This window comes from Panulirus ornatus, chromosome 30 (assembly GCF_036320965.1).
Source record: "Panulirus ornatus isolate Po-2019 chromosome 30, ASM3632096v1, whole genome shotgun sequence".
NCBI classification, from domain to species: Eukaryota; Metazoa; Arthropoda; class Malacostraca; order Decapoda; family Palinuridae; genus Panulirus; species Panulirus ornatus.
Window position 1 is genome coordinate 19063209 of NC_092253.1, and position 24254 is coordinate 19087462.

The 24254-nt window shown below is 41.3% G+C and overlaps 1 protein-coding gene across 4 annotated transcripts in view; it reads left to right on the forward strand.

The window, feature by feature from the left end:
* The window catches only part of Taf7 (TATA-box binding protein associated factor 7), a 94304-nt gene that overhangs the window by 61529 nt on the left and 8521 nt on the right, over nt 1-24254 (forward strand). For 2 of the 4 annotated variants that reach the window (XM_071679856.1, XM_071679853.1), the window contains exons 9-10: nt 3358-3527; nt 6682-6738. In XM_071679856.1, coding sequence (XP_071535957.1) covers nt 3358-3527; nt 6682-6714 — 203 coding nt within the window. In that variant the 3' untranslated portion in view covers nt 6715-6738. Of the gene's footprint in view, nt 1-3357; nt 3528-6681; nt 6739-7041; nt 8207-24254 lie in introns of those variants that run through there. The other 2 variants (XM_071679854.1, XM_071679855.1) reach the window with 2 other exon arrangements.

Consider the following 24254-nt stretch of genomic DNA (forward strand, 5'->3'; position numbering starts at 1 on the left):
TCAATCTGTATCTTAACACAACTTTCTCAATAAGCTCAGACTTGGAGAAGATATCTCATTGGGGTAGGTGAAATCTAATTTAGTTTAATGCCTCCAAGACCCAGTTTTTACCCATTTCTCTATTGAAAACTCCTCATAAGTCTCATCTGTCCTTTAACTGTTTTGTAAGTCCACTTGTTGACTCAGTTAACATAATCCACATTTAGGAGATAGCTAAGTTGGCCTCTTAAGAAGCAGGGAGTTCATTTTAAATGTCAAAATTTCTTTTCTTCAGAAGAGTTGCTCCATTTATACAAAGGATTGATTCATCCTTGTATGGAGTACTGCTGTAACATCTGGTGTGGTTCTAGCTCTGCATTCTTGCTTGGCAGGATTGAGTCAAAAAAGGACCTACTTATAAACTTTCCCAGGCTAACTTCAAAACTTGACCTGCTTGCCCTATGTTGCAATATTGGTTCACTTTCCCTCTTCTATAGGTATCAACTTGATTTTTGCTCCCAAGAGCTGACTGCTTGTGTGCCCTCACCATAAGCTAGACCAGATGATACCTGGCAAGCTGCTGCATCACATGATTTCTGTGTGGCCATTGGCAACTCAAGGGTGGGCTGTTTTGTTAACTTTTTTCCCGACACTTTAAACTTTGGAACTTTCTACCTTCTCATGTCCTTCCCAGTAAATATTAAATGACCTGGCGCATTTTTTTTTACTTCCTCCAGAATTCATAGATACTTTTCCATGACTCTTCTTTTTTCCTTTTGTGACCCACTCTATATTTCAGTTAAGGTCTGGCCTTGATGTGGACTTTAGTCCAGGACTGAAGCCTCCAACTTAAGAAAATGAATATCAGGGTGTCACCTGGCTTGGAATATCTGATGCACTCTGGTGGGTTGTCACAGTCTTTTGAGGAACGAATAGTTGGGAGGTTTCAACTTGGTAAGATTCCATGAAAAGAAGAAAGGTGAATTGATTGAACAAGGCTGTATATTCCCTATTCATAGCATCTTCAGAGAACTCATGTCTCAGAACTTGCTGATGGTACATAAGGGTTTCTGCCAGTTTCTTTGGATCATGTAGCTCCATTACCTCCTTGATTGTTGGGTGATTGCCTTAGCAGAAGGGGCTTCCATTTGTAAGGTAAAAAAATGTGGCCTTTTAGTAGATGCTTGAAAAGTTGTAACATATCAGCATGATGGAGTGGTGGGTTCTTTAATTGTCCATCTTCCAGAATCACCTGATTTATAGTTGTGAAAATTTGTTTCTCATGGATGATATAGGACCTGATGAACAAGACTTCTGTTGCTACTCCCAGGAAATAAATAGAATAAATAATTCCATGATAACGGACTGATTATAAGTAGAGAGACACTTTGCTGATGTTGACTTTTGGTGGGTCTCTGTGCCATGAGGCAATACTGTGTTTGCTAGCTTGTGTTTCTCGGAGTTCAAGCATGAGTGGAATTTGCAGAATATGCTTATAATGACCTGGAACTTTTAACCAACTTTATGTATCTCTCCCAGCTATCTCTTAGGGAGACCTTTTTGTTACTCATTGGTTTGTAGGATTTGGGGCCTGAAGTGAGTGACAACCTATGTTGCAGATGTCTTTTCAGCTTTTTCTTCTTCTTGACTGATATTTTAGGCTATATAGATCCCATTAATCTTGGTTCAGTAGTCTGTGCTGAATTTCTGGACTTTAGAATGTACATCCACAAGTTCTTATATCTTACATTGCATAAGTTGAAGAGAACTTTTAATTATCTCCTTATTTTTCATTTATTGACTCAAAATCCTAGGAGTTATGCTGGAATGTCTTCCATTATATCTTGAAGATCCAGGCTCTTCTGATTTTGGAAATTCTGTGTTTTGAGAGTCCCTTTGCAGCCTTGCTGTGAGTTATCAAGGTTAATGATTCTACAAGAGTTGCCTATGGTCCAATTTTCGAACAGTCAAGGGATTTGTCTCTGGCCTTATAATGCCTCTTCAGTGGTCCATCACAGGACTCTTCTCTTAATACCCCTTGGTGCAAAGAGAAAATTAGTAAGTTACAACAAAATATGCATTCTAAAAACTACTTCATATGGCTTGGAAGAATCTGGGTGAAACATGGAGATCATGAGATTCTAAGGGAATATCTTTTAGTGTCTAGGAATTTTAAAACTTCTTTCAATAGCGGACGGTTTTGCTTGGGACTGGGAGATATGTTTTTATGAACTTGTTTTATTTCTATATATGTTTGTGAGAGGCCATTACTTAATGAGGATGGCCTCAACAGCTAGTCTTTTTAAAAATCATCCTTCAGAGGAGTTTGTCTAGGAGATCTTTGATTTTCACCCTCACATGTTTATCAGTGGTATCTTATTCTGATGTAGTCTTTGGGATGCAACAGTCAGGGCAGAGGGGCCCTAGTTTACAAATATGACTCCTTAGGTAATACTCTTGCTGTCCTTGGTCATTTTACAGTTCTTTTCTAATCTTCCTCCTCCATGTTGGTATGCCCTCTTGGCTTGCTGAACAAACCAACCTTGGAGAGAGGTGTAAGTTTTGAAGTATGAAAAATTTTCTGTCAGGGTTGGAGTCCTTCAGGCATTTTTCTGGTTGTATTTCCTAAGTTCTATGTTTCAGCAATAAATGAGTAAAACGAAAATGTACAAACACTTGAAAATTAGCTTCAGGTATTTTTAAGGTGCATATAATTATGAATAGATAATAGGCATGAATAGGGATGGGTAATTTAGTAAAATTGTGTAAGGTTCACCTCTGGTGTACTTCCCCATCCCCTCATTCCCTAACCTCCTATCCCATCACTCACCCATTCCCCTCCTGTAGCCCCTCATCCCTTCACTTTCATCCTTATTTCCACTGCCATGTTAGTGGAATTATGTATATCCTTTATGTTTACAGGTATTCCTTCCGTAGATAATGACGAATTTGCATCAGAGGATCCAGTCACTTTTCCTCAACTCCTTTTTTAACTTCCATCTGCTGCCCTTCACAGGGGGCTCTACATGTTAACTCTAGCATTGTAACAGGACCACATGAATTATATTACCTCGGTGTTATGCACCTATTCTTTACATTTATGTGTATTATTTCATTTCTGAATGGAAAGCAGAAAATTTGAAGATGTTGGTTTTTTGTCCAAACCTTGGGCAACTTTCTTCAGTTCAGGAGGTATTTATGGGTTAAATTGGGAATGTAGTAATGATAATAGGATAGACAGAGAATAGTCCTAATATTGTGTTGAACAGGGTGATAGATAATGTTAAAGTGGTGTGTATATATATATATATATACCATATTATTTATATTTTTTATATTTGTTAATGTGCAGTTGAACATGACACCTGCTGTCCACAGATAAACTGTATGCACGTTTATCAACCTTGGAGAATGAACTTACAATGCTGAAGTCACAGCGTAGTGCTCAAGAACAAGAAATTGCCAATATTGAAAATTTGGCTCTAAAGCAGCGTTTCCTCTCGAAGTTGGCTGATATTGAGACACAAATTCGGGAGAAGGAGTATGAGGTAAGCCCTATTTTGATTTTTTTTTTAAAGTTTTTGGAGTATAGTAATGATCTCCCATGCAAAGGATCAAGGAAAGAACTTCTGTTTCTTTTCTCTTTGTTTTTAATGTTGAAGGCTCCAGGTAAGGACAGAAGTTCTCATTAAGGCCAGGTCTGGTCTTATGAAGAAAGAACGAAAGAAAATGTAATCTAAAGAGTTTTTGAATACTTGGGAAACCTGCAATTTAGAATGTAGCAGGTCATGGCTGTTTGAAAAAAAACATGAGAAAAAGGGGGGTATGAAAAAATTAATGCGAAGTTTGGAGGATATGTCTTTTGGTGCATGTTGGAAGAACATGTTAAACTAGCCTGGTAGAGTTACTACTCTTGTTGAGACATAAGGTAAGTTGATGCCAAGCATCAGTTTAGTACTCCTAAGTCTGATTGGTGATACTGTGCAGTACTTCTTAGGGCACTTGCTGTCTATATCTTGCTATTTTTGGATATTTTTATCTTAAGGTCATTATCATACTACAGTGTATCCTTCAAAACTTTGACACAGCAAAGTTTCCTAATTTAAAGGGGTTATGGAATGAGGGCTACTCAGAGGGAGAAGGAGAAGTAGGGTTTTTCTACATCACCCGCCTGAATCATCTGATCCATCTGCTCTTTCATCTGGAGGACATCCAGACCTATTGAAATACTTACACTTACTGTGGATGTGGTAAATAAAGGGACATTGGTGAGCAGAAATGAACAAATACCTAATTCTAGTGTTTTAAGTTATGAATAATGCCAATTTGAGTTTTTTGATTTAAAGCCTTTTTGTACTCTTAATGTCAGATCCTCCAGAACCTAAACATTCTGAAGACCTGCTGGTGTCTGGGATTTGCCCAAGGAAATAGATATGAAAAAAAAAAATGGTGGAAACAGATAAGAAAAAAAGGCTGGTGGTGATCAGTTTACTGGACCCAGTTAAAAAAGGGTTCAAATATACACATTCATGGATAAATAGGTAGCTGAGTGAGTGTGTTAGCAGCTGTGATGCACGAGGCCGAGTTCTAGTGATGGGTGATTTGAATGCAGAGGTGAGTAATGTGGCAGTTGAGGGTATAATTGGAGTACATGGGTGCTCGGTGTTGTAAATGGAAATGGTGAAGAGCTGGTAGATTTGTGTGCTGAAAAAGGACTGGTGATTGGGAATACCTGGTTTAAAAGAGAGATATACATAAGTATATGTATGTAAGTAGGAGAGATGGCCAGAGAGCATTACTGGATTACATGTTGATTGATAGGCATGTGAAAGAGAGACTTTTGGATGTTAATGTGCTGAGAGGGGCTGCTGGAGAGATGTTAATGTGCTGAGAGGGGCAGCTGGAGGGATGTCTAATCATTATCTTGTGGAGGTGAAGGTGAAGATTTGTAGAGGTTTACAGAAAAGAAGAATGTTGGGGTAAAGAGAGTGGTGAGAGTAAGTGAGCTTGAAAAGGAGACTTGTGTGAGGAAGTACAGGAGAGATTGAGTGCAGAATGGCAAAAGGTGAGAGCAAATGATGTAAGGGGAGTGGGGGAGGAATGAGATGTATTTAGGGAAGCAGTGATGGCTTGTGCAAAAGATGCTTATGGCATGAGAAAGCTGGGAGGTGGATAGATTAGAAAGGGTAAAGAGTGTTGGGATGAAGAAATAAGATTGTTAGTGAAAGAGAAGAGAGAGGTGTTTGGACGATTTTTGCAGGGAAGTAGGGCAAATGACTGGGAGATACATAACAGAAAGTGTCAGGAGGTCAAGGGAAAGGTGCAAGAGGTGAAAAAGAGGGCAAATGAGAATTGGGGTGAGAGAGTATCATTAAAAATTTTAGGGAGAATAAAAAGATATTTTGGAAGGAGGTAAATAAAGTGTATAAGACAAGAGAACAAATGGGAACATTGATGAAGAGGGCAAATGGGGAGGTAATAACAAATAGTTGTGAAGTGAGAAGGAGATGGAGCGAGTATTTTGAAGGTTTGTTGAATGTGTTTGATGATAGAGTGGCAGATATAGGGTGTTTTGGTCGAGGTGGTGTGCGAAGTGAGAGGGTCAGGGAGAATGGTTTGGTTAACAATAAGAGGTAGTGAAAGCTTTGTGGAAGATGAAAGCCGGCAAGGCGACAGGTTTGGATGGTATTGTTGTGGAATTTATTGAAAAGGGGGTGACTGTTGTTGATTGGTTGGTAAGGAAATTCAGTGTATGTATGGTTCATGGTGAAGTGCCAGAGGATTGGTAGAGTGCATGCATAGTGCCATTGTACAAAGGCAAAGGGGATAATGGTGAATGTTCAAATTACAGAGGTATAAGTTTGTTGAGTATTCCTGGGAAATTATATGGGAGGGTATTGATTGAGAGGGTAAAGGCATGTACAGAGCATCAGACTGGGGAAGAGCAGTGTGATTTCAGAAGCGGTGGTGTGTAGGTGGTACTTGCAGGGAAGGAGTGCAAATAATTTGGAGATATGCAAAAGAAAGCAATAAGAGGTCAAGAGGAAGGTGCAAAGATTGAAAAAGAGAGCAAATTAGACTTAGAGTGAACAATTTTCAGTAAACTTCAGGAATAGTAAGAAGATATTCCAGAAAGATGTAAATAGTGTGAGAAAAACAGAACATATGAGAACATCAGTGAAAGAGGCAAATGGGGAAGGGATGACAGGTAGGGATGAGGTGAGGGGGAGATGGAGTAAGTATTTTGAAGGATAGTTGAATATGTTTGATGATAGGAAGGGAAGTATAGGGTGTTTAGGTTAGGGAGTTATTCAATATGAGAGCCATGGAGAATGGTTTGTTGAAGAGAGAGGAGGTTACGAAAACCTTGTGTAAGACAAAATGTGGCAAGGTATGTGGAATGGATGGTATTGCAGTTGAATTTCTTAAGAAAGGCATGCCAGATCATTGATCTTAGATTTAAATGCTAGTGATATATACTTCATGTGTATCAGTTTCACATCAGTAATGTGTTTATTCTGAGCACTACTTTTGAAATTCCTACTAGAGTGTGTTTGAATAATATTCTGCAGTCATAATCAGGTTTGATATCTGGGAATACCATAAATACATAGATAGACAGTTTAAAGTATCTTTGCATAGATATGTTTTTATGAATATGGCATCCATATCTGTGTAATCAGTATTGTCTTCTCTTAACAGATTGATGATGTCCGGAGCCATTTGAGGGATTGAATTCACAGCACTTTTCATGAACAGGTAATGTCAGTATTGTCTTGAACTAATTAAGCTACCTTTGATTTCAAGACTGTTAATTTTAGTGTTATTGACTTACTGATGAATAGTATAAGAGGATGTTTGATAGGTACATTCTGTATCATTTCCTTGAACATTCACTTTATAAAGATTTAGTGTTTTTTCAATAATCTCATTTTGATGTGTAACCCTTTATTGTTAGATAGGTATTCTCTTTGAATAGAACTTTTTTTTTACCAGTCTGCGTACATCATAGTATATACCATCCCAACACCAGAGTAATACAGTCCCATTAATACGTTTCAGTAGGCAGTTGAGGAGGTGGCATCAAATGACTCATGGAAATGCAGATAACTAAGGATTAGGGGAACTGAGCTTTGTGGAAGTTTGAAAGTGTGGCTGACATACATTGTTGATCTTATTTTGGAAAATGTGACACTGCAGAACCCATAAGGAACTTTATCTTAAAAGTAAAGCACTGCTTTTAGTAACTAGAAATCTGGTTATCATAAATGATATTTAGATTTTGTAGCTGTAGTACTATTGCAGTGCTGGTCTTCAACCATAACAGTTTGACTTCATGACTGAATAATTTGCCATCAAGAAGAAATTACATGCTCTGACTTCAGAACTATTTAAGATACTTGTCATTGACCAGGAAAATAAGATTTTCAGAACTGAGTCCTCAGAATTTTGGTAGCCTTCAAATACAGATGCTTTTGAGATGTTAATTGTAGTGGTGAGCAGAGTTTAGCAGATATGGTTAAGCTGTATTTCTCCTCCTCAAACTACATATATCTGAGTCCATTTCTGCAGTTGTGAAACAGATTCTGCACTGCTTATTAAGGTAAATTAAAGTAAAACATTTTCCAGATGTTCATATAAAGTTTTGAAGGGTATATGTAAACAAGGAAGGCTGTTAATGGAGTTTAGTGAGTGATGATCCTCAAGAGGACAGACAAGACAAGATTACAAGAGATTTTTTAAATATCTCAGCTGACTATGAGGAACAATGCATTGTCAAAAATATGATTGTGATTCTTGAAAATGTTATTTTTTTTTATTGCTCTAGTACAGTTAAGGCCCATCTTAGGTACTTCTTAATTGGTACCAATGACATAGAGGGGGAACAACATTTATTCAAGCATAGTAAATGTTAGTATTTCACTAGCATATGACCTGGGTAATGCTAATGTACCCAGCCATCAGTGACTGGACTTAAAAGGTTAAGGCCTTGAATAGACAAGATGGTGGGCATCTCTCTCTCTCTCCCATTGTTAATTCTCCAGTTTATGACCGTATTGCATACTTGTCCATTGAAAGGGTGTTGTTCATCTTATATATTGTTTTTATGGAATTTGTTAGATGTGATTAAAAGGTTCTTTTCTTAACATTTGGTGATCATTAGGTTTGAAAACAAGGTGACAGTTGTAATCATTAACGTGATTAAAGACCCCAACATGATAGAAAGCAGCAGTTTCTCATTTTCATCCCTAACATCTCATCTTTGTTTTTGAACTTCTTTTTATAATCTTTATACATATGATAAAAATTTGTTCTGCAATCCCTTAAAACTATTTTAGGTGGGGACAATAGAGCTTTTCCATCTAACTGTGGATAATTGATTCATCCAATTTATGGAGAAAAGTTTATTTATGTATGTATCTATCTATCTATCCAACAGTGTTTATGGTTGTGGGGCATGGGCTATAAATAGGGTTGTGCAGAGGAGGGTGGATGTGTTGGAAATGAAATGTCTGAGGACAATATGTGGCATGAGGTGGTTTGATCGAGTAAGTAATGAAAGGGTAAGAGAGATTTGTGGTAATAAAAAGAGTGTGGTTGAGAGAGCAGAAGAGGGTGTATTGAAATGGTTTGGTCACATGGAGAGAATGAGTGAGGAAAGATTCACCAAGAGGATATATGTGTCAGAGGTGGAGGGAACAAGAAGTGGGAGACAAAATTGGAGGTGGAAAGATGGAGTGAAAAAGATTTTGAGTGATCAGGGCCTGAACATGCAGGAGGGTGAAAGGCGTGCAAGGAATAAAGTGAATTGGAACAATGTGGTATACCGGGGTCGATGTCAGTGGATTGAACCAGGGCATGTGAAGCGTCTGGGGTAAACCATGGAAAGTTCTGTGGGGCCCGAATGTGGAAAGGGAGCTGTGGTTTCGGTTCATTATTACATGACAGCTAGAGACTGAGTATGAACGAATGGGGCCTTTGCTGTCTTTTCCTAGCGCTACCTCGCACACATGAGGGGGGAGGGGGTTGTTATTTCATGTGTGGCGAGGTGGCGATGGGAATGAATAAAGGCAGACAATATGAATTATGTACATGTGTATATATGTATATGTCTTTGTGTGTATATATATATATGTATACATTGAGATGTATAGGTATGTATATTTGCGTGTGTGGACGTGTATGTATATACATGTGTATGTGGGTGGGTTGGGCCATTCTTTCGTCAGTTTCCTTGCGCTACCTCTCTTGTCTAGACAGCGACAAAGCAAAATAAATGAAAATTAATATATATATATATATATATATATATATATATATATATATATATATATATATATATATATATACATATTTTTTTTTTCCACTGTCTCCCGCGTTTGCGAGGTAGCGCAAGGAAACAGACGAAAGAAATGGCCCAACCCACCCCCATACACATGTATATACATACGTCCACACACGCAAATATACATACCTACACAGCTTTCCATGGTTTACCCCAGACGCTTCACATGCCCTGATTCAATCCACTGACAGCACGTCAACCCTGGTATACCACATCGATCCAATTCACTCTATTCCTTGCCCTCCTTTCACCCTCCTGCATGTTCAGGCCCCGATCACACAAAATCTTTTTCACTCCATCTTTCCACCTCCAATTTGGTCTCCCATTTCTCGTTCCCTCCACCTCCGATACATATATCCTCTTGGTCAATCTTTCCTCACTCATTCTCTCCATGTGCCCAAACCATTTCAAAACACCCTCTTCTGCTCTCTCAACCACGCTCTTTTTATTTCCACACATCTCTCTTACCCTTATGTTACTTACTCGATCAAACCACCTCACACCACACATTGTCTTCAAACATCTCATTTCCAGCACATCCATCCTCCTGCGCACAACTCTATCCATAGCCCAAGCCTCGCAACCATACAAAATTGTTGGAACCACTATTCCTTCAAACATACCCATTTTTGCTTTCCGAGATAATGTTCTCGACTTCCACACATTCTTCAAGGCTCCCAGGATTTTTGCCCCCTCCCCCACCCTATGATCCACTTCCGCTTCCATGGTTCCATCTGCTGCCAGATCCACTCCCAGATATCTAAAACACTTTACTTCCTCCAGTTTTTCTCCATTCAAACTTACCTCCCAATTGACTTGACCCTCAACCCTACTGTACCTAATAACCTTGCTCTTATTCACATTTACTGTCAACTTTCTTCTTTCACACACTTTACCAAACTAAGTCACCAGCTTCTTCAGTTTCTCACATGAATCAGCCACCAGCGCTGTATCATCAGCGAACAACAACTGACTCACTTCCCAAGCTCTCTCATCCCCAACAGACTTCATACTTGCCCCTCTTTCCAAAACTCTTGCATTCACCTCCCTAACAACCCCATCCATAAACAAATTAAACAACCATGGAGACATCACACACCCCTGCTGCAAACCTACATTCACTGAGAACCAATCACTTTCCTCTCTTCCTACACGTACACATGCCTTACATCCTCGATAAAAACTTTTCACTGCTTCTAACAACTTGCCTCCCACACCATATATTCTTAATACCTTCCACAGAGCATCTCTATCAACTCTATCATATGCCTTCTCCAGATCCATAAATGCTACATACAAATCCATTTGCTTTTCTAAGTATTTCTCACATACATTCTTCAAAGCAAACACCTGTCCACACATCCTCTACCACTTCTGAAACCACACTGCTCTTCCCCAATCTGATGCTCTGTACATGCCTTCACCCTCCCAATCAATACCCTCCCATATAATTTACCGGGAATACTCAACAAACTTATACCTCTGTAATTTGAGCACTCACTCTTATCCCCTTTGCCTTTGTACAATGGCACTATGCACGCATTCTGCCAATCCTCAGGCACCTCACCATGAGTCATACATACATTAAATAACCTTACCAACCAGTCAATAATACAGTCACCCCCTTTTTTTAATAAATTCCACTGCAATACCATCCAAACCTGCTGCCTTGCTGGCTTTCATCTTCCGCAAAGCTTTTACTACCTCTTCTCTGTTTACCAAATCATTTTCCCTAACCCTCTCACTTTGCACACCACCTTGACCAAAACACCCTATATCTGCCACTCTATCATCAAACACATTCAACAAACCTGCAAAATACTCACTCCATCTCCTTCTCACATCACCACTACTTGTTATCACCTCCCCATTTGCGCCCTTCACTGAAGTTCCCATTTGCTCCCTTGTCTTACGCACTTTATTTACCTCCTTCCAGAACATCTTTTTATTCTCCCTAAAATTTAATGATACTCTCTCACCCCAACTCTCATTTGCCCTCTTTTTCACCTCTTGCACCTTTCTCTTGACCTCCTGTCTCTTTCTTTTATACATCTCCCACTCAATTGCATTTTTTCCCTGCAAAAATTGTCCAAATGCCTCTCTCTTCTCTTTCACTAATAATTTTACTTCTTCATCCCACCATTCACTACCCTTTCTAATCAACCCACCTCCCACTCTTCTCATGCCACAAGCATCTTTTGCGCAATCCATCACTGATTCCCTAATTACATCCCATTCCTCCCCCACTCCCCTTACTTCCATTGTTCTCACCTTTTTCCATTCTGTACTCAGTCTCTCCTGGTACTTCCTCACACAAGTCTCCTTCCCAAGCTCACTTACTCTCACCACCCTCTTCACCCCATCATTCACTCTTCTTTTCTGAAAACCCATACAAATCTTCACCTTAGCCTCCACAAGATAATGATCAGACATCCCTCCAGTTGCACCTCTCAGCACATTAACATCCAAAAGTCTCTCTTTCGCGCGCTTGTCAATTAACACGTAATCCAATAATGCTCTCTGGCCATCTCTCCTACTTACATACGTATACTTATGTATATCTCGCTTTTTAAACCAGGTATTCCCAATCACCAGTCCTTTTTCAGCACATAAATCTACAAGCTCTTCACCATTTCCATATACAACACTGAACACCCCATGTATACCAATTATTCCCTCAACTGCCACATTACTCACCTTTGCATTCAAATCACCCATCACTATAACCCGGTCTCGTGCATCAAAACCACTAACACACTCATTCAGCTGCTCCCAAAACACTTGCCTCTCATGATCTTTCTTCTCATGCCCAGGTGCATATGCACCAATAATCACCTATCTCTCTCCATCAACTTTCAGTTTTACCCATATTAATCGAGAATTTACTTTCTTACATTGTATCACATACTCCCACAACTCCTATTTCAGGAGTACTGCTACTCCTTCCCTTGCTCTTGTCCTCTCACTAACCCCTGACTTTACTCCCAAGACATTCCCAAACCACTCTTCCCCTTTACCCTATATTATATGTTATATATATATTTCTTTTTCAAACTATTCGCCATATCCCGCATCAGCAAGGTAGCGTTAAGAACAGAGGACTGGGCCTCTGAGGGAATATCCTCACCTGGCCCCCTTCTCTGTTCCTTCTTTTGGAAAATTAAAAAAAAAAAAGAGAGGAGGATATATATATATATTTGTATGTAGCATTTATGGATCTGGAGAAGGCATATGATAGAGTTGATAGAGATGCTCTGTGGAAGGTATTAAGAATATATGGGGTGGGAGGAAAGTTGTTAGAAGCAGTGAAAAGTTTTTATCGAGGATGTAAGGCATGTGTACGTGTAGGAAGAGAGGAAAGTGATTGGTTCTCAGTGAATGTAGGTTTGCGGCAGGGGTGTGTGATGTCTCCATGGTTGTTTAATTTGTTTATGGATGGGGTTGTTAGGGAGGTAAATGCAAGAGTTTTGGAAAGAGGGGCAAGTATGAAGTCTGTTGGGGATGAGAGAGCTTGGGAAGTGAGTCAGTTGTTGTTCGCTGATGATACAGCGCTGGTGGCTGATTCATGTGAGAAACTGCAGAAGCTGGTGACTGAGTTTGGTAAAGTGTGTGGAAGAAGAAAGTTAAGAGTAAATGTGAATAAGAGCAAGGTTATTAGGTACAGTAGGGTTGAGGGTCAAGTCAATTGGGAGATGAGTTTGAACGGAGAAAAACTGGAGGAAGTGAAGTGTTTTAGATATCTGGGAGTGGATCTGTCAGCGGATGGAACCATGGAAGCGGAAGTGGATCATAGGGTGGGGGAGGGGGCGAAAATTCTGGGGGCCTTGAAGAATGTGTGGAAGTCGAGAACATTATCTCGGAAAGCAAAAATGGGTATGTTTGAAGGAATAGTGGTTCCAACAATGTTGTATGGTTGCGAGGCGTGGGCTATGGATAGAGTTGTGCGCAGGAGGATGGATGTGCTGGAAATGAGATGTTTGAGGACAATGTGTGGTGTGAGGTGGTTTGATCGAGTGAGTAACGTAAGGGTAAGAGAGATGTGTGGAAATAAAAAGAGCGTGGTTGAGAGAGCAGAAGAGGGTGTTTTGAAGTGGTTTGGGCACATGGAGAGGATGAGTGAGGAAAGATTGACCAAGAGGATATATGTGTCGGAGGTGGAGGGAGCAAGGAGAAGAGGGAGACCAAATTGGAGGTGGAAAGATGGAGTGAAAAAGATTTTGTGTGATCGGGGCCTGAACATGCAGGAGGGTGAAAGGAGGGCAAGGAATAGAGTGAATTGGAGCGATGTGGTGTACCGGGGTTGACGTGCTGTCAGTGGATTGAATCAAGGCATGTGAAGCGTCTGGGGTAAACCATGGAAAGCTGTGTAGGTATGTATATTTGCGTGTGTGGACGTATGTATATACATGTGTATGGGGGGGGTTGGGCCATTTCTTTCGTCTGTTTCCTTGCGCTACCTCGCAAACGCGGGAGACAGCGACAAAGTATAAAAAAAAAAAAAAAAATATATATATATATATATATATATATATATATATATATATATATATATATATATATATATATATATATATCCCTAGGGATAGGGGAGCAAGAATACTTCCCACGTATTCCCTGCGTGTCGGAGAAGGCGACTAAAAGGGGAGGGAGCGGGGGGGCTGGAAATGCTCCCCTCTCGTTTTTTTTTAATTTTCCAAAAGAAGGAACAGAGAATTGGGCCAGGTGAGGGTAGTCCCTCAAAGGCCCAGTCATCTGTTCTTAACGCTACCTCGCTAATGCGGGAAATGGCGAATAGTTTGAAAGAAAAAAAAAATATATATATATATATATATATATATATATATATATATATATGAGTCAGTTGTTGTTCGCTGATGATACAGCGCTGGTGGCTGATTCATGTGAGAAACTGCAGAAGCTGGTGACTGAGTTTGGTAAAGTGTGTGAAAGAAGAAAGTTAAGAGTAAATGTGAATAAGAGCAAGGTTATTAGGTACAGAAGGGTTGAGGGTCAAGTCAATTGGGAGGTAAGTTTGAATGGAGAAAAACTGGAAGTAAAGTGTTTTAGATATCTGGGAGTGGATCTGGCAGCGGATGGAACCATGGAAGCGGAAGTGAATCATAGGGTGGGGGAGGGGGCGAAAATCCTGGGAGCCTTGAATCCTGGGAGCCTTGTGTGGAAGTCGAGAACATTATCTCGGAAAGCAAAAATGGGTATGTTTGAAGGAATAGTGGTTCCAACAATGTTGTATGGTTGCGAGGCGTGGGCTATGGATAGAGTTGTGCCCAGGAGGGTGGATGTGCTGGAAATGAGATGTTTGAGGACAATGTGTGGTGTGAGGTGGTTTGATTGAGTAAGTAATGTAAGGGTAAGAGAGATGTGTGGAAATAAAAAGAGCGTGGTTGAGAGAGCAGAAGAGGGTGTTTTGAAATGGTTCGGGCACATGGAGAGAATGAGTGAGGAAAGATTGACCAAGAGGATATATGTGTCGGAGGTGGAGGGAACGAGGAGAAGTGGGAGACCAAATTGGAGGTGGAAAGATGGAGTGAAAAAGATTTTGAGTGATCGGGGCCTGAACATGCAGGAGGGTGAAAGGCGGGCAAGGAATAGAGTGAATTCGATCGATGTGGTATACCGGGGTTGATGTGCTGTCAGTGGATTGAATCAGGGCATGTGAAGCGTCTGGGGTAAACCATGGAAAGTTGTGTGGGGCCTGGATGTGGAAAGGGAGCTGTGGTTTCGGGCATTATTGCGTGACAGCTGGAGACTGAGTGTGAACGAATTGGGCCTTTGTTGTCTTTTCCTAGTGCTACCTCGCACACATGAGGGGGTAGGGGGATGGTATTCCATGTGTGGCGAGGTGGTGATGGGAATGAATAGGGGCAGGCAGTGTGAATTGTGTGCATGGGTATATATGTATGTGTCTGTGTGTGTATATATATGTATACATTGAGATGTATAGGTATGTATATTTGCGTGTGTGGGCGTGTGTGTGTGTACATTGTCTATGGCGGTGGGTTGTGCCATTTCTTTCGTCTGTTTCCTTGCGCTACCTCGCAAACGCGAGAGACAGCGACAAAGCAAAATAAATAAATAAATAAAATATATATATATATATATATATATATATATATATATATATATATAAATATATATATATATATATATATTCCTTGCGCTACCTCGCAAATGCGGGAGACAGCGACGAAGTATAAAAAAAAAAAAATATATATATATATATATATATATATATATATAGAGAGAGAGAGAGAGAGAGAGAGAGAGAGAGAGAGAGAAGGCATATGATAGAGTTGATAGAGATGCTCTGTGGAAGGTATTAAGAATATATGGTGTGGGAGGAAAGTTGTTAGAAGCAGTGAAAAGTTTTTATCGAGGATGTAAGGCATGTGTGCGTGTAGGAAGAGAGGAAAGTGATTGGTTCTCAGTGAATGTAGGTTTGCGGCATGGGTGTGTGATGTCTCCATGGTTGTTTAATTTGTTTATGGATGGGGTTGTTAGGGAGGTAAATGCAAGAGTTTTGGAAAGAGGGGCAAGTATGAAGTCTGTTGGGGATGAGAGAGCTTGGGAAGTGAGTCAGTTGTTGTTCGCTGATGATACAGCGCTGCTGGCTGATTCATGTGAGAAACTGCAGAAACTGGTGACTGAGTTTGGAAAAGTGTGTGGAAGAAGAAAGTTAAGAGTAAATGTGAATAAGAGCAAGGTTATTAGGTACAGTAGGGTTGAGGGTCAAGTCAATTGGGAGGTGAGTTTGAATGGAGAAAAACTGGAGGAAGTGAAGTGTATTAGATATCTGGGAGTGGATCTGGCAGCGGATGGAACCATGGAAGCGGAAGTGGATCATAGGGTGGGGGAGGGGGCGAAAATCCTGGGGGCCTTGAAGAATGTGTGGAAGTCGAGAACATTATCTCGGAAAGCAAAAATGGGTATGTTTGAAGGAATAGTGGTTCCAACAATGTTGTATGGTTGCGAGGCGTGGGCTATGGATAGAGTTGTGCGCAGGAGGATGGATGTGCTGGAAATGAGATGTTTGAGGACAATGTGTGGTGTGAGGTGGTTTGATCGAGTGAGTAACGTAAGGGTAAGAGAGATGTGTGGAAATAAAAAGAGCGTGGTTGAGAGAGCAGAAGAGGGTGTTTTGAAGTGGTTTGGGCACATGGAGAGGATGAGTGAGGAAAGATTGACCAAGAGGATATATATGTCAGAGGTGGAGGGAACAAGGAGAAGAGGGAGACCAAATTGGAGGTGGAAAGATGGAGTGAAAAAGATTTTGTGTGATCGGGGCCTGAACATGCAGGAGGGTGAAAGGAGGGCAAGGAATAGAGTGAATTGGAGCGATGTGGTATACCGGGGTTGACGTGCTGTCAGTGGATTGAAGCAAGGCATGTGAAGCGTCTGGGGTAAACCATGGAAAGCTGTGTAGGTATGTATATTTGTGTGTGTGGACGTATGTATTTACATGTGTATGGGGGGGGGGGTTGGGCCATTTCTTTCGTCTGTTTCCTTGCGCTACCTCGCAAACGCGGGAGACAGCGACAAAGTATAATAAAAAAATAAAAAAAATAATATATATATATATGTTAGTGGTTTTGATGCACGAGACCGGGTTATAGTGATGGGTGATTTGAATGCAAAGGTGAGTAATGTGGCAGTTGAGGGAATAATTGGTATACATTAGGTGTTCAGTGTTGTAAATGGAAATGGTGAAGAGCTTGTAGATTTATGTGCTGAAAAAGGACTGGTGATTGGGAATACCTGGTTTAAAAAGCGAGATATACACAAGTTTTTTTTTTTTTTTTTTTTTTTTTTTTTTTTTTTTTTTTTTTTTACTTTGTCGCTGTCTCCCGCGTCTGCGAGGTAGCGCAAGGAAACAGACGAAAGAAATGGCCCAGCCCCCCCCACACACATGTACATACACACGTCCACACACGCAAATATACATACCTACACAGCTTTCCTTGGTTTACCCCAGACGCTTCACATGCCCTGATTCAATCCACTGACAGCACGTCAACCCCTGTATACCACATCGCTCCAATTCACTCTATTCCTTGCCCTCCTTTCACCCTCCTGCATGTTCAGGCCCCGATCACACAAAATCCTTTTCACTCCATCTTTCCACCTCTAATTTGGTCTCCCTCTTCTCCTCGTTCCCTCCGACACATATATCCTCTTGGTCAATCTTTCCTCACTCATTCTCTCCATGTGCCCAAACCATTTCAAAAACCCTCTTCTGCTCTCTCAACCACGCTCTTTTTATTTCCACACATCTCTCTTACCCTTACGTTACTTACTCCATCAAACCACCTCACACCACACATATACATAAGTATACGTATGTAAGTAGGAGAGATGGCCAGAGAGCGTTATTGGATTACGTGTTAATTGACAGGCACGCGAAAGAGAGACTTTTGGATGTTAATGTGCTGAGAGGTGCAACTGGAGGGATGTCTGATCATTATCTTGTGGAGGCTAAGGTGAAGATTTGTATGGGTTTTCAGAAAAGAAGAGTGAATGTTGGGGTGAACAGGGTGGTGAGAGTAAGTGAGCTTGGGAAGGAGACCCGTGTGAGGAAGTACCAGGAGAGACCGAGTACAGAATGGAAAAAGGTGAGAACAATGGAAGTAAGGGGAGTGGGGGAGGAATGGGATGTATTTAGGGAATCAGTGATGGATTGCGCAAAAGATGCTTGTGGCATGAGAAGAGTGGGAGGTGAGTTGATTAGAAAGGGTAGTGAGTGGTGGGATGAAGAAGTAAGGTTATTAGTGAAAGAGAAGAGAGAGGCATTTGGACGATTTTTGCAGGGAAAAAATGCAATTGAGTGGGAGATGTATAAAAGAAAGAGACAGGAGGTCAAGAGAAAGGTGCAAGAGGTGAAAAAGAGGGCAAATGAGAGTTGGGGTGAGAGAGTGTCATTAAATTTTAGGGAGAATAAAAAGATGTTCTGGAAGGAGGTAAATAAAGTGCGTAAGACAAGGGAGCAAATGGGAACTTCAGTGAAGGGCGCAAATGGGGAGGTGATAACAAGTAGTGGTGATGTGAGGAGATGGAGTGAGTATTTTGAAGGTTTGTTGAATGTGTTTGATGATAGAGTGGCAGATATAGGGTGTTTTGGTCGAGGTGGTGTGCAAAGTGAGAGGGTTAGGGAAAATGATTTGTTAACAGAGAAGAGGTAGTAAAAGCTTTACGGAAGATGAAAGCCGGCAAGGCTGCAGGTTTGGATGGTATTGCAGTGGAATTTATTAAAAAAGGGGATGACTGTATTATTGACTGGTTGGTAAGGTTATTTAATGTATGTATGACTCATGGAGAGAATGAGTGAGGAAAGATTTACCAAGAGAATATATGTGTCGGAGGTGGAGGGAACGAGGAGAAGAGGGAGACCAAATTGGAGGTGGAAAGATGGAGTGAAAAAGATTTTGTGTGATCGGGGCCTGAACATGCAGGAGGGTGAAAGGAGGGCAAGGAATAGAGTGAATTGGAGCGATGTGGTATACCGGGGTTGACGTGCTGTCAGTGGATTGAATCAAGGCATGTGAAGCGTCTGGGGTAAACCATGGAAAGCTGTGTAGGTATGTATATTTGCGTGTGTGGACGTATGTATATACATGTGTATGGGGGTGGGTTGGGCCATTTCTTTCGTCTGTTTCCTTGCGCTACCTCGCAAACGCGGGAGACAGCGACAAGGCAAAAAAAAAAAAAAAAAAAAAAAGACTCATGGTGAGGTGCCTGAGGATTGGCAGAATGCGTGCATAGTGCCATTGTACAAAGGCAAAGGGGATAAGAGTGAGTGCTCAAATTACAGAGGTATAAGTTTGTTGAGCATTCCTGGTAAATTATATGGGAGGGTATTGATTGAGAGGGTGAAGGCATGTACAGAGCATCAGATTGGGGAAGAGCAGTGTGGTTTCAGAAGTGGTAGAGGATGTGTGGATCAGGTGTTTGCTTTGAAGAATGTATGTGAGAAATACTTAGAAAAGCAAATGGATTTGTATGTAGCATTTATGGATCTGGAGAAGGCATATGATAGAGTTGATAGAGATGCTCTGTGGAAGGTATTAAGAATATATGGTGGGGGAGGCAAGTTGTTAGAAGCAGTGAAAAGTTTTTATCGAGGATGTAAGGCATGTGTACGTGTAGGAAGAGAGGAAAGTGATTGGTTCTCAGTGAATGTAGGTTTGCGGCAGGGGTGTGTGATGTCTCCATGGTTGTTTAATTTGTTTATGGATGGGGTTGTTAGGGAGGTGAATGCAAGAGTTTTGGAAAGAGGGGCAAGTATGAAGTCTGTTGGGGATGAGAGAGCTTAGGAAGTGAGTCAGTTGTTGTTCGCTGATGATACAGTGCTGGTGGCTGATTCATGTGAGAAACTGCAGAAGCTGGTGACTGAGTTTGGTAAAGTGTGTGAAAGAAGAAAGTTAAGAGTAAATGTGAATAAGAGCAAGGTTATTAGGTACAGTAGGGCTGAGGGTCAAGTCAATTGGGAGGTAAGTTTGAATGGAGAAAAACTGGAGGAAGTAAAGTGTTTTAGATATCTGGGAGTGGATCTGGCAGCGGATGGAACCATGGAAGCGGAAGTGGATCATAGGGTAGGGGGAGGGGGTGAAAATCCTGGGAGCCTGGAAGAATGTGTGGAAGTCGAGAACATTATCTCGGAAAGCAAAAATGGGTATGTTTGAAGGAATAGTGGTTCCAACAATGTTGTATGGTTGCGAGGCGTGGGCTATGGATAGAGTTGTGCGCTGTAGGATGGATGTGCTGGAAATGAGATGTTTGAGGACAATGTGTGGTGTGAGGTGGTTTGATCGAGTAAGTAACGTAAGGGTAAGAGAGATGTGTGGAAATAAAAAGAGCGTGGTTGAGAGAGCAGAAGAGGGTGTTTTGAAGTGGTTTGGGCACATGGAGAGAATGAGTGAGGAAAGATTGACCAAGAGGATATATGTGTCGGAGGTGGAGGGAACGAGGAGAAGTGGGTGACCAAATTGGAGGTGGAAAGATGGAGTGAAAAAGATTTTGTGTGATCTAGGCCTGAACATGCAGGAGGGTGAAAGGAGGGCAAGGAATAGGGTGAATTGGATCGATGTGGTATACCGGGGTTGACATGCTGTCAGTGGATTGAATCAGGGCATGTGAAGCGTCTGGGGTAAACCATGGAAAGCTGTGTAGGTATGTATATTTGCGTGTGTGGACGTATGTATATACATGTGTATGGGGGTGGGTTGGGCCATTTCTTTCGTCTGTTTCCTTGCGCTACCTCGCAAATGTGGGAGACAGCGACAAAGTATAAAAAAAAAAAAAAAATATATATATATATATATATATATATATATATATATATATATATATATATATATATATATATATATATATATATATCCCTAGGGATAGGGGAGCAAGAATACTTCCCATGTATTCCCTGCGTGTCGGAGAAGGCGACTAAAAGGGGAGGGAGCGGGGGGGCTGGAAATGCTCCCCTCTCGTTTTTTTTTAATTTTCCAAAAGAAGGAACAGAGAATTGGGCCAGGTGAGGGTAGTCCCTCAAAGGCCCAGTCATCTGTTCTTAACGCTACCTCGCTAATGCGGGAAATGGCGAATAGTTTGAAAGAAAAAAAAAATATATATATATATATATATATATATATATATATATATATATGAGTCAGTTGTTGTTCGCTGATGATACAGCGCTGGTGGCTGATTCATGTGAGAAACTGCAGAAGCTGGTGACTGAGTTTGGTAAAGTGTGTGAAAGAAGAAAGTTAAGAGTAAATGTGAATAAGAGCAAGGTTATTAGGTACAGAAGGGTTGAGGGTCAAGTCAATTGGGAGGTAAGTTTGAATGGAGAAAAACTGGAAGTAAAGTGTTTTAGATATCTGGGAGTGGATCTGGCAGCGGATGGAACCATGGAAGCGGAAGTGAATCATAGGGTGGGGGAGGGGGCGAAAATCCTGGGAGCCTTGAATCCTGGGAGCCTTGTGTGGAAGTCGAGAACATTATCTCGGAAAGCAAAAATGGGTATGTTTGAAGGAATAGTGGTTCCAACAATGTTGTATGGTTGCGAGGCGTGGGCTATGGATAGAGTTGTGCCCAGGAGGGTGGATGTGCTGGAAATGAGATGTTTGAGGACAATGTGTGGTGTGAGGTGGTTTGATTGAGTAAGTAATGTAAGGGTAAGAGAGATGTGTGGAAATAAAAAGAGCGTGGTTGAGAGAGCAGAAGAGGGTGTTTTGAAATGGTTCGGGCACATGGAGAGAATGAGTGAGGAAAGATTGACCAAGAGGATATATGTGTCGGAGGTGGAGGGAACGAGGAGAAGTGGGAGACCAAATTGGAGGTGGAAAGATGGAGTGAAAAAGATTTTGAGTGATCGGGGCCTGAACATGCAGGAGGGTGAAAGGCGGGCAAGGAATAGAGTGAATTCGATCGATGTGGTATACCGGGGTTGATGTGCTGTCAGTGGATTGAATCAGGGCATGTGAAGCGTCTGGGGTAAACCATGGAAAGTTGTGTGGGGCCTGGATGTGGAAAGGGAGCTGTGGTTTCGGGCATTATTGCGTGACAGCTGGAGACTGAGTGTGAACGAATTGGGCCTTTGTTGTCTTTTCCTAGTGCTACCTCGCACACATGAGGGGGTAGGGGGATGGTATTCCATGTGTGGCGAGGTGGTGATGGGAATGAATAGGGGCAGGCAGTGTGAATTGTGTGCATGGGTATATATGTATGTGTCTGTGTGTGTATATATATGTATACATTGAGATGTATAGGTATGTATATTTGCGTGTGTGGGCGTGTGTGTGTGTACATTGTCTATGGCGGTGGGTTGTGCCATTTCTTTCGTCTGTTTCCTTGCGCTACCTCGCAAACGCGAGAGACAGCGACAAAGCAAAATAAATAAATAAATAAAATATATATATATATATATATATATATATATATATATATATATAAATATATATATATATATATATATTCCTTGCGCTACCTCGCAAATGCGGGAGACCGACGAAGTATAAAAAAAAAAAAAATATATATATATATATATATATATATATATATAGAGAGAGAGAGAGAGAGAGAGAGAGAGAGAGAGAGAGAAGGCATATGATAGAGTTGATAGAGATGCTCTGTGGAAGGTATTAAGAATATATGGTGTGGGAGGAAAGTTGTTAGAAGCAGTGAAAAGTTTTTATCGAGGATGTAAGGCATGTGTGCGTGTAGGAAGAGAGGAAAGTGATTGGTTCTCAGTGAATGTAGGTTTGCGGCATGGGTGTGTGATGTCTCCATGGTTGTTTAATTTGTTTATGGATGGGGTTGTTAGGGAGGTAAATGCAAGAGTTTTGGAAAGAGGGGCAAGTATGAAGTCTGTTGGGGATGAGAGAGCTTGGGAAGTGAGTCAGTTGTTGTTCGCTGATGATACAGCGCTGCTGGCTGATTCATGTGAGAAACTGCAGAAACTGGTGACTGAGTTTGGAAAAGTGTGTGGAAGAAGAAAGTTAAGAGTAAATGTGAATAAGAGCAAGGTTATTAGGTACAGTAGGGTTGAGGGTCAAGTCAATTGGGAGGTGAGTTTGAATGGAGAAAAACTGGAGGAAGTGAAGTGTATTAGATATCTGGGAGTGGATCTGGCAGCGGATGGAACCATGGAAGCGGAAGTGGATCATAGGGTGGGGGAGGGGGCGAAAATCCTGGGGGCCTTGAAGAATGTGTGGAAGTCGAGAACATTATCTCGGAAAGCAAAAATGGGTATGTTTGAAGGAATAGTGGTTCCAACAATGTTGTATGGTTGCGAGGCGTGGGCTATGGATAGAGTTGTGCGCAGGAGGATGGATGTGCTGGAAATGAGATGTTTGAGGACAATGTGTGGTGTGAGGTGGTTTGATCGAGTGAGTAACGTAAGGGTAAGAGAGATGTGTGGAAATAAAAAGAGCGTGGTTGAGAGAGCAGAAGAGGGTGTTTTGAAGTGGTTTGGGCACATGGAGAGGATGAGTGAGGAAAGATTGACCAAGAGGATATATATGTCAGAGGTGGAGGGAACAAGGAGAAGAGGGAGACCAAATTGGAGGTGGAAAGATGGAGTGAAAAAGATTTTGTGTGATCGGGGCCTGAACATGCAGGAGGGTGAAAGGAGGGCAAGGAATAGAGTGAATTGGAGCGATGTGGTATACCGGGGTTGACGTGCTGTCAGTGGATTGAAGCAAGGCATGTGAAGCGTCTGGGGTAAACCATGGAAAGCTGTGTAGGTATGTATATTTGTGTGTGTGGACGTATGTATTTACATGTGTATGGGGGGGGGGGTTGGGCCATTTCTTTCGTCTGTTTCCTTGCGCTACCTCGCAAACGCGGGAGACAGCGACAAAGTATAATAAAAAAATAAAAAAAATAATATATATATATATGTTAGTGGTTTTGATGCACGAGACCGGGTTATAGTGATGGGTGATTTGAATGCAAAGGTGAGTAATGTGGCAGTTGAGGGAATAATTGGTATACATTAGGTGTTCAGTGTTGTAAATGGAAATGGTGAAGAGCTTGTAGATTTATGTGCTGAAAAAGGACTGGTGATTGGGAATACCTGGTTTAAAAAGCGAGATATACACAAGTTTTTTTTTTTTTTTTTTTTTTTTTTTTTTTTTTTTTTACTTTGTCGCTGTCTCCCGCGTCTGCGAGGTAGCGCAAGGAAACAGACGAAAGAAATGGCCCAGCCCCCCCCACACACATGTACATACACACGTCCACACACGCAAATATACATACCTACACAGCTTTCCTTGGTTTACCCCAGACGCTTCACATGCCCTGATTCAATCCACTGACAGCACGTCAACCCCTGTATACCACATCGCTCCAATTCACTCTATTCCTTGCCCTCCTTTCACCCTCCTGCATGTTCAGGCCCCGATCACACAAAATCCTT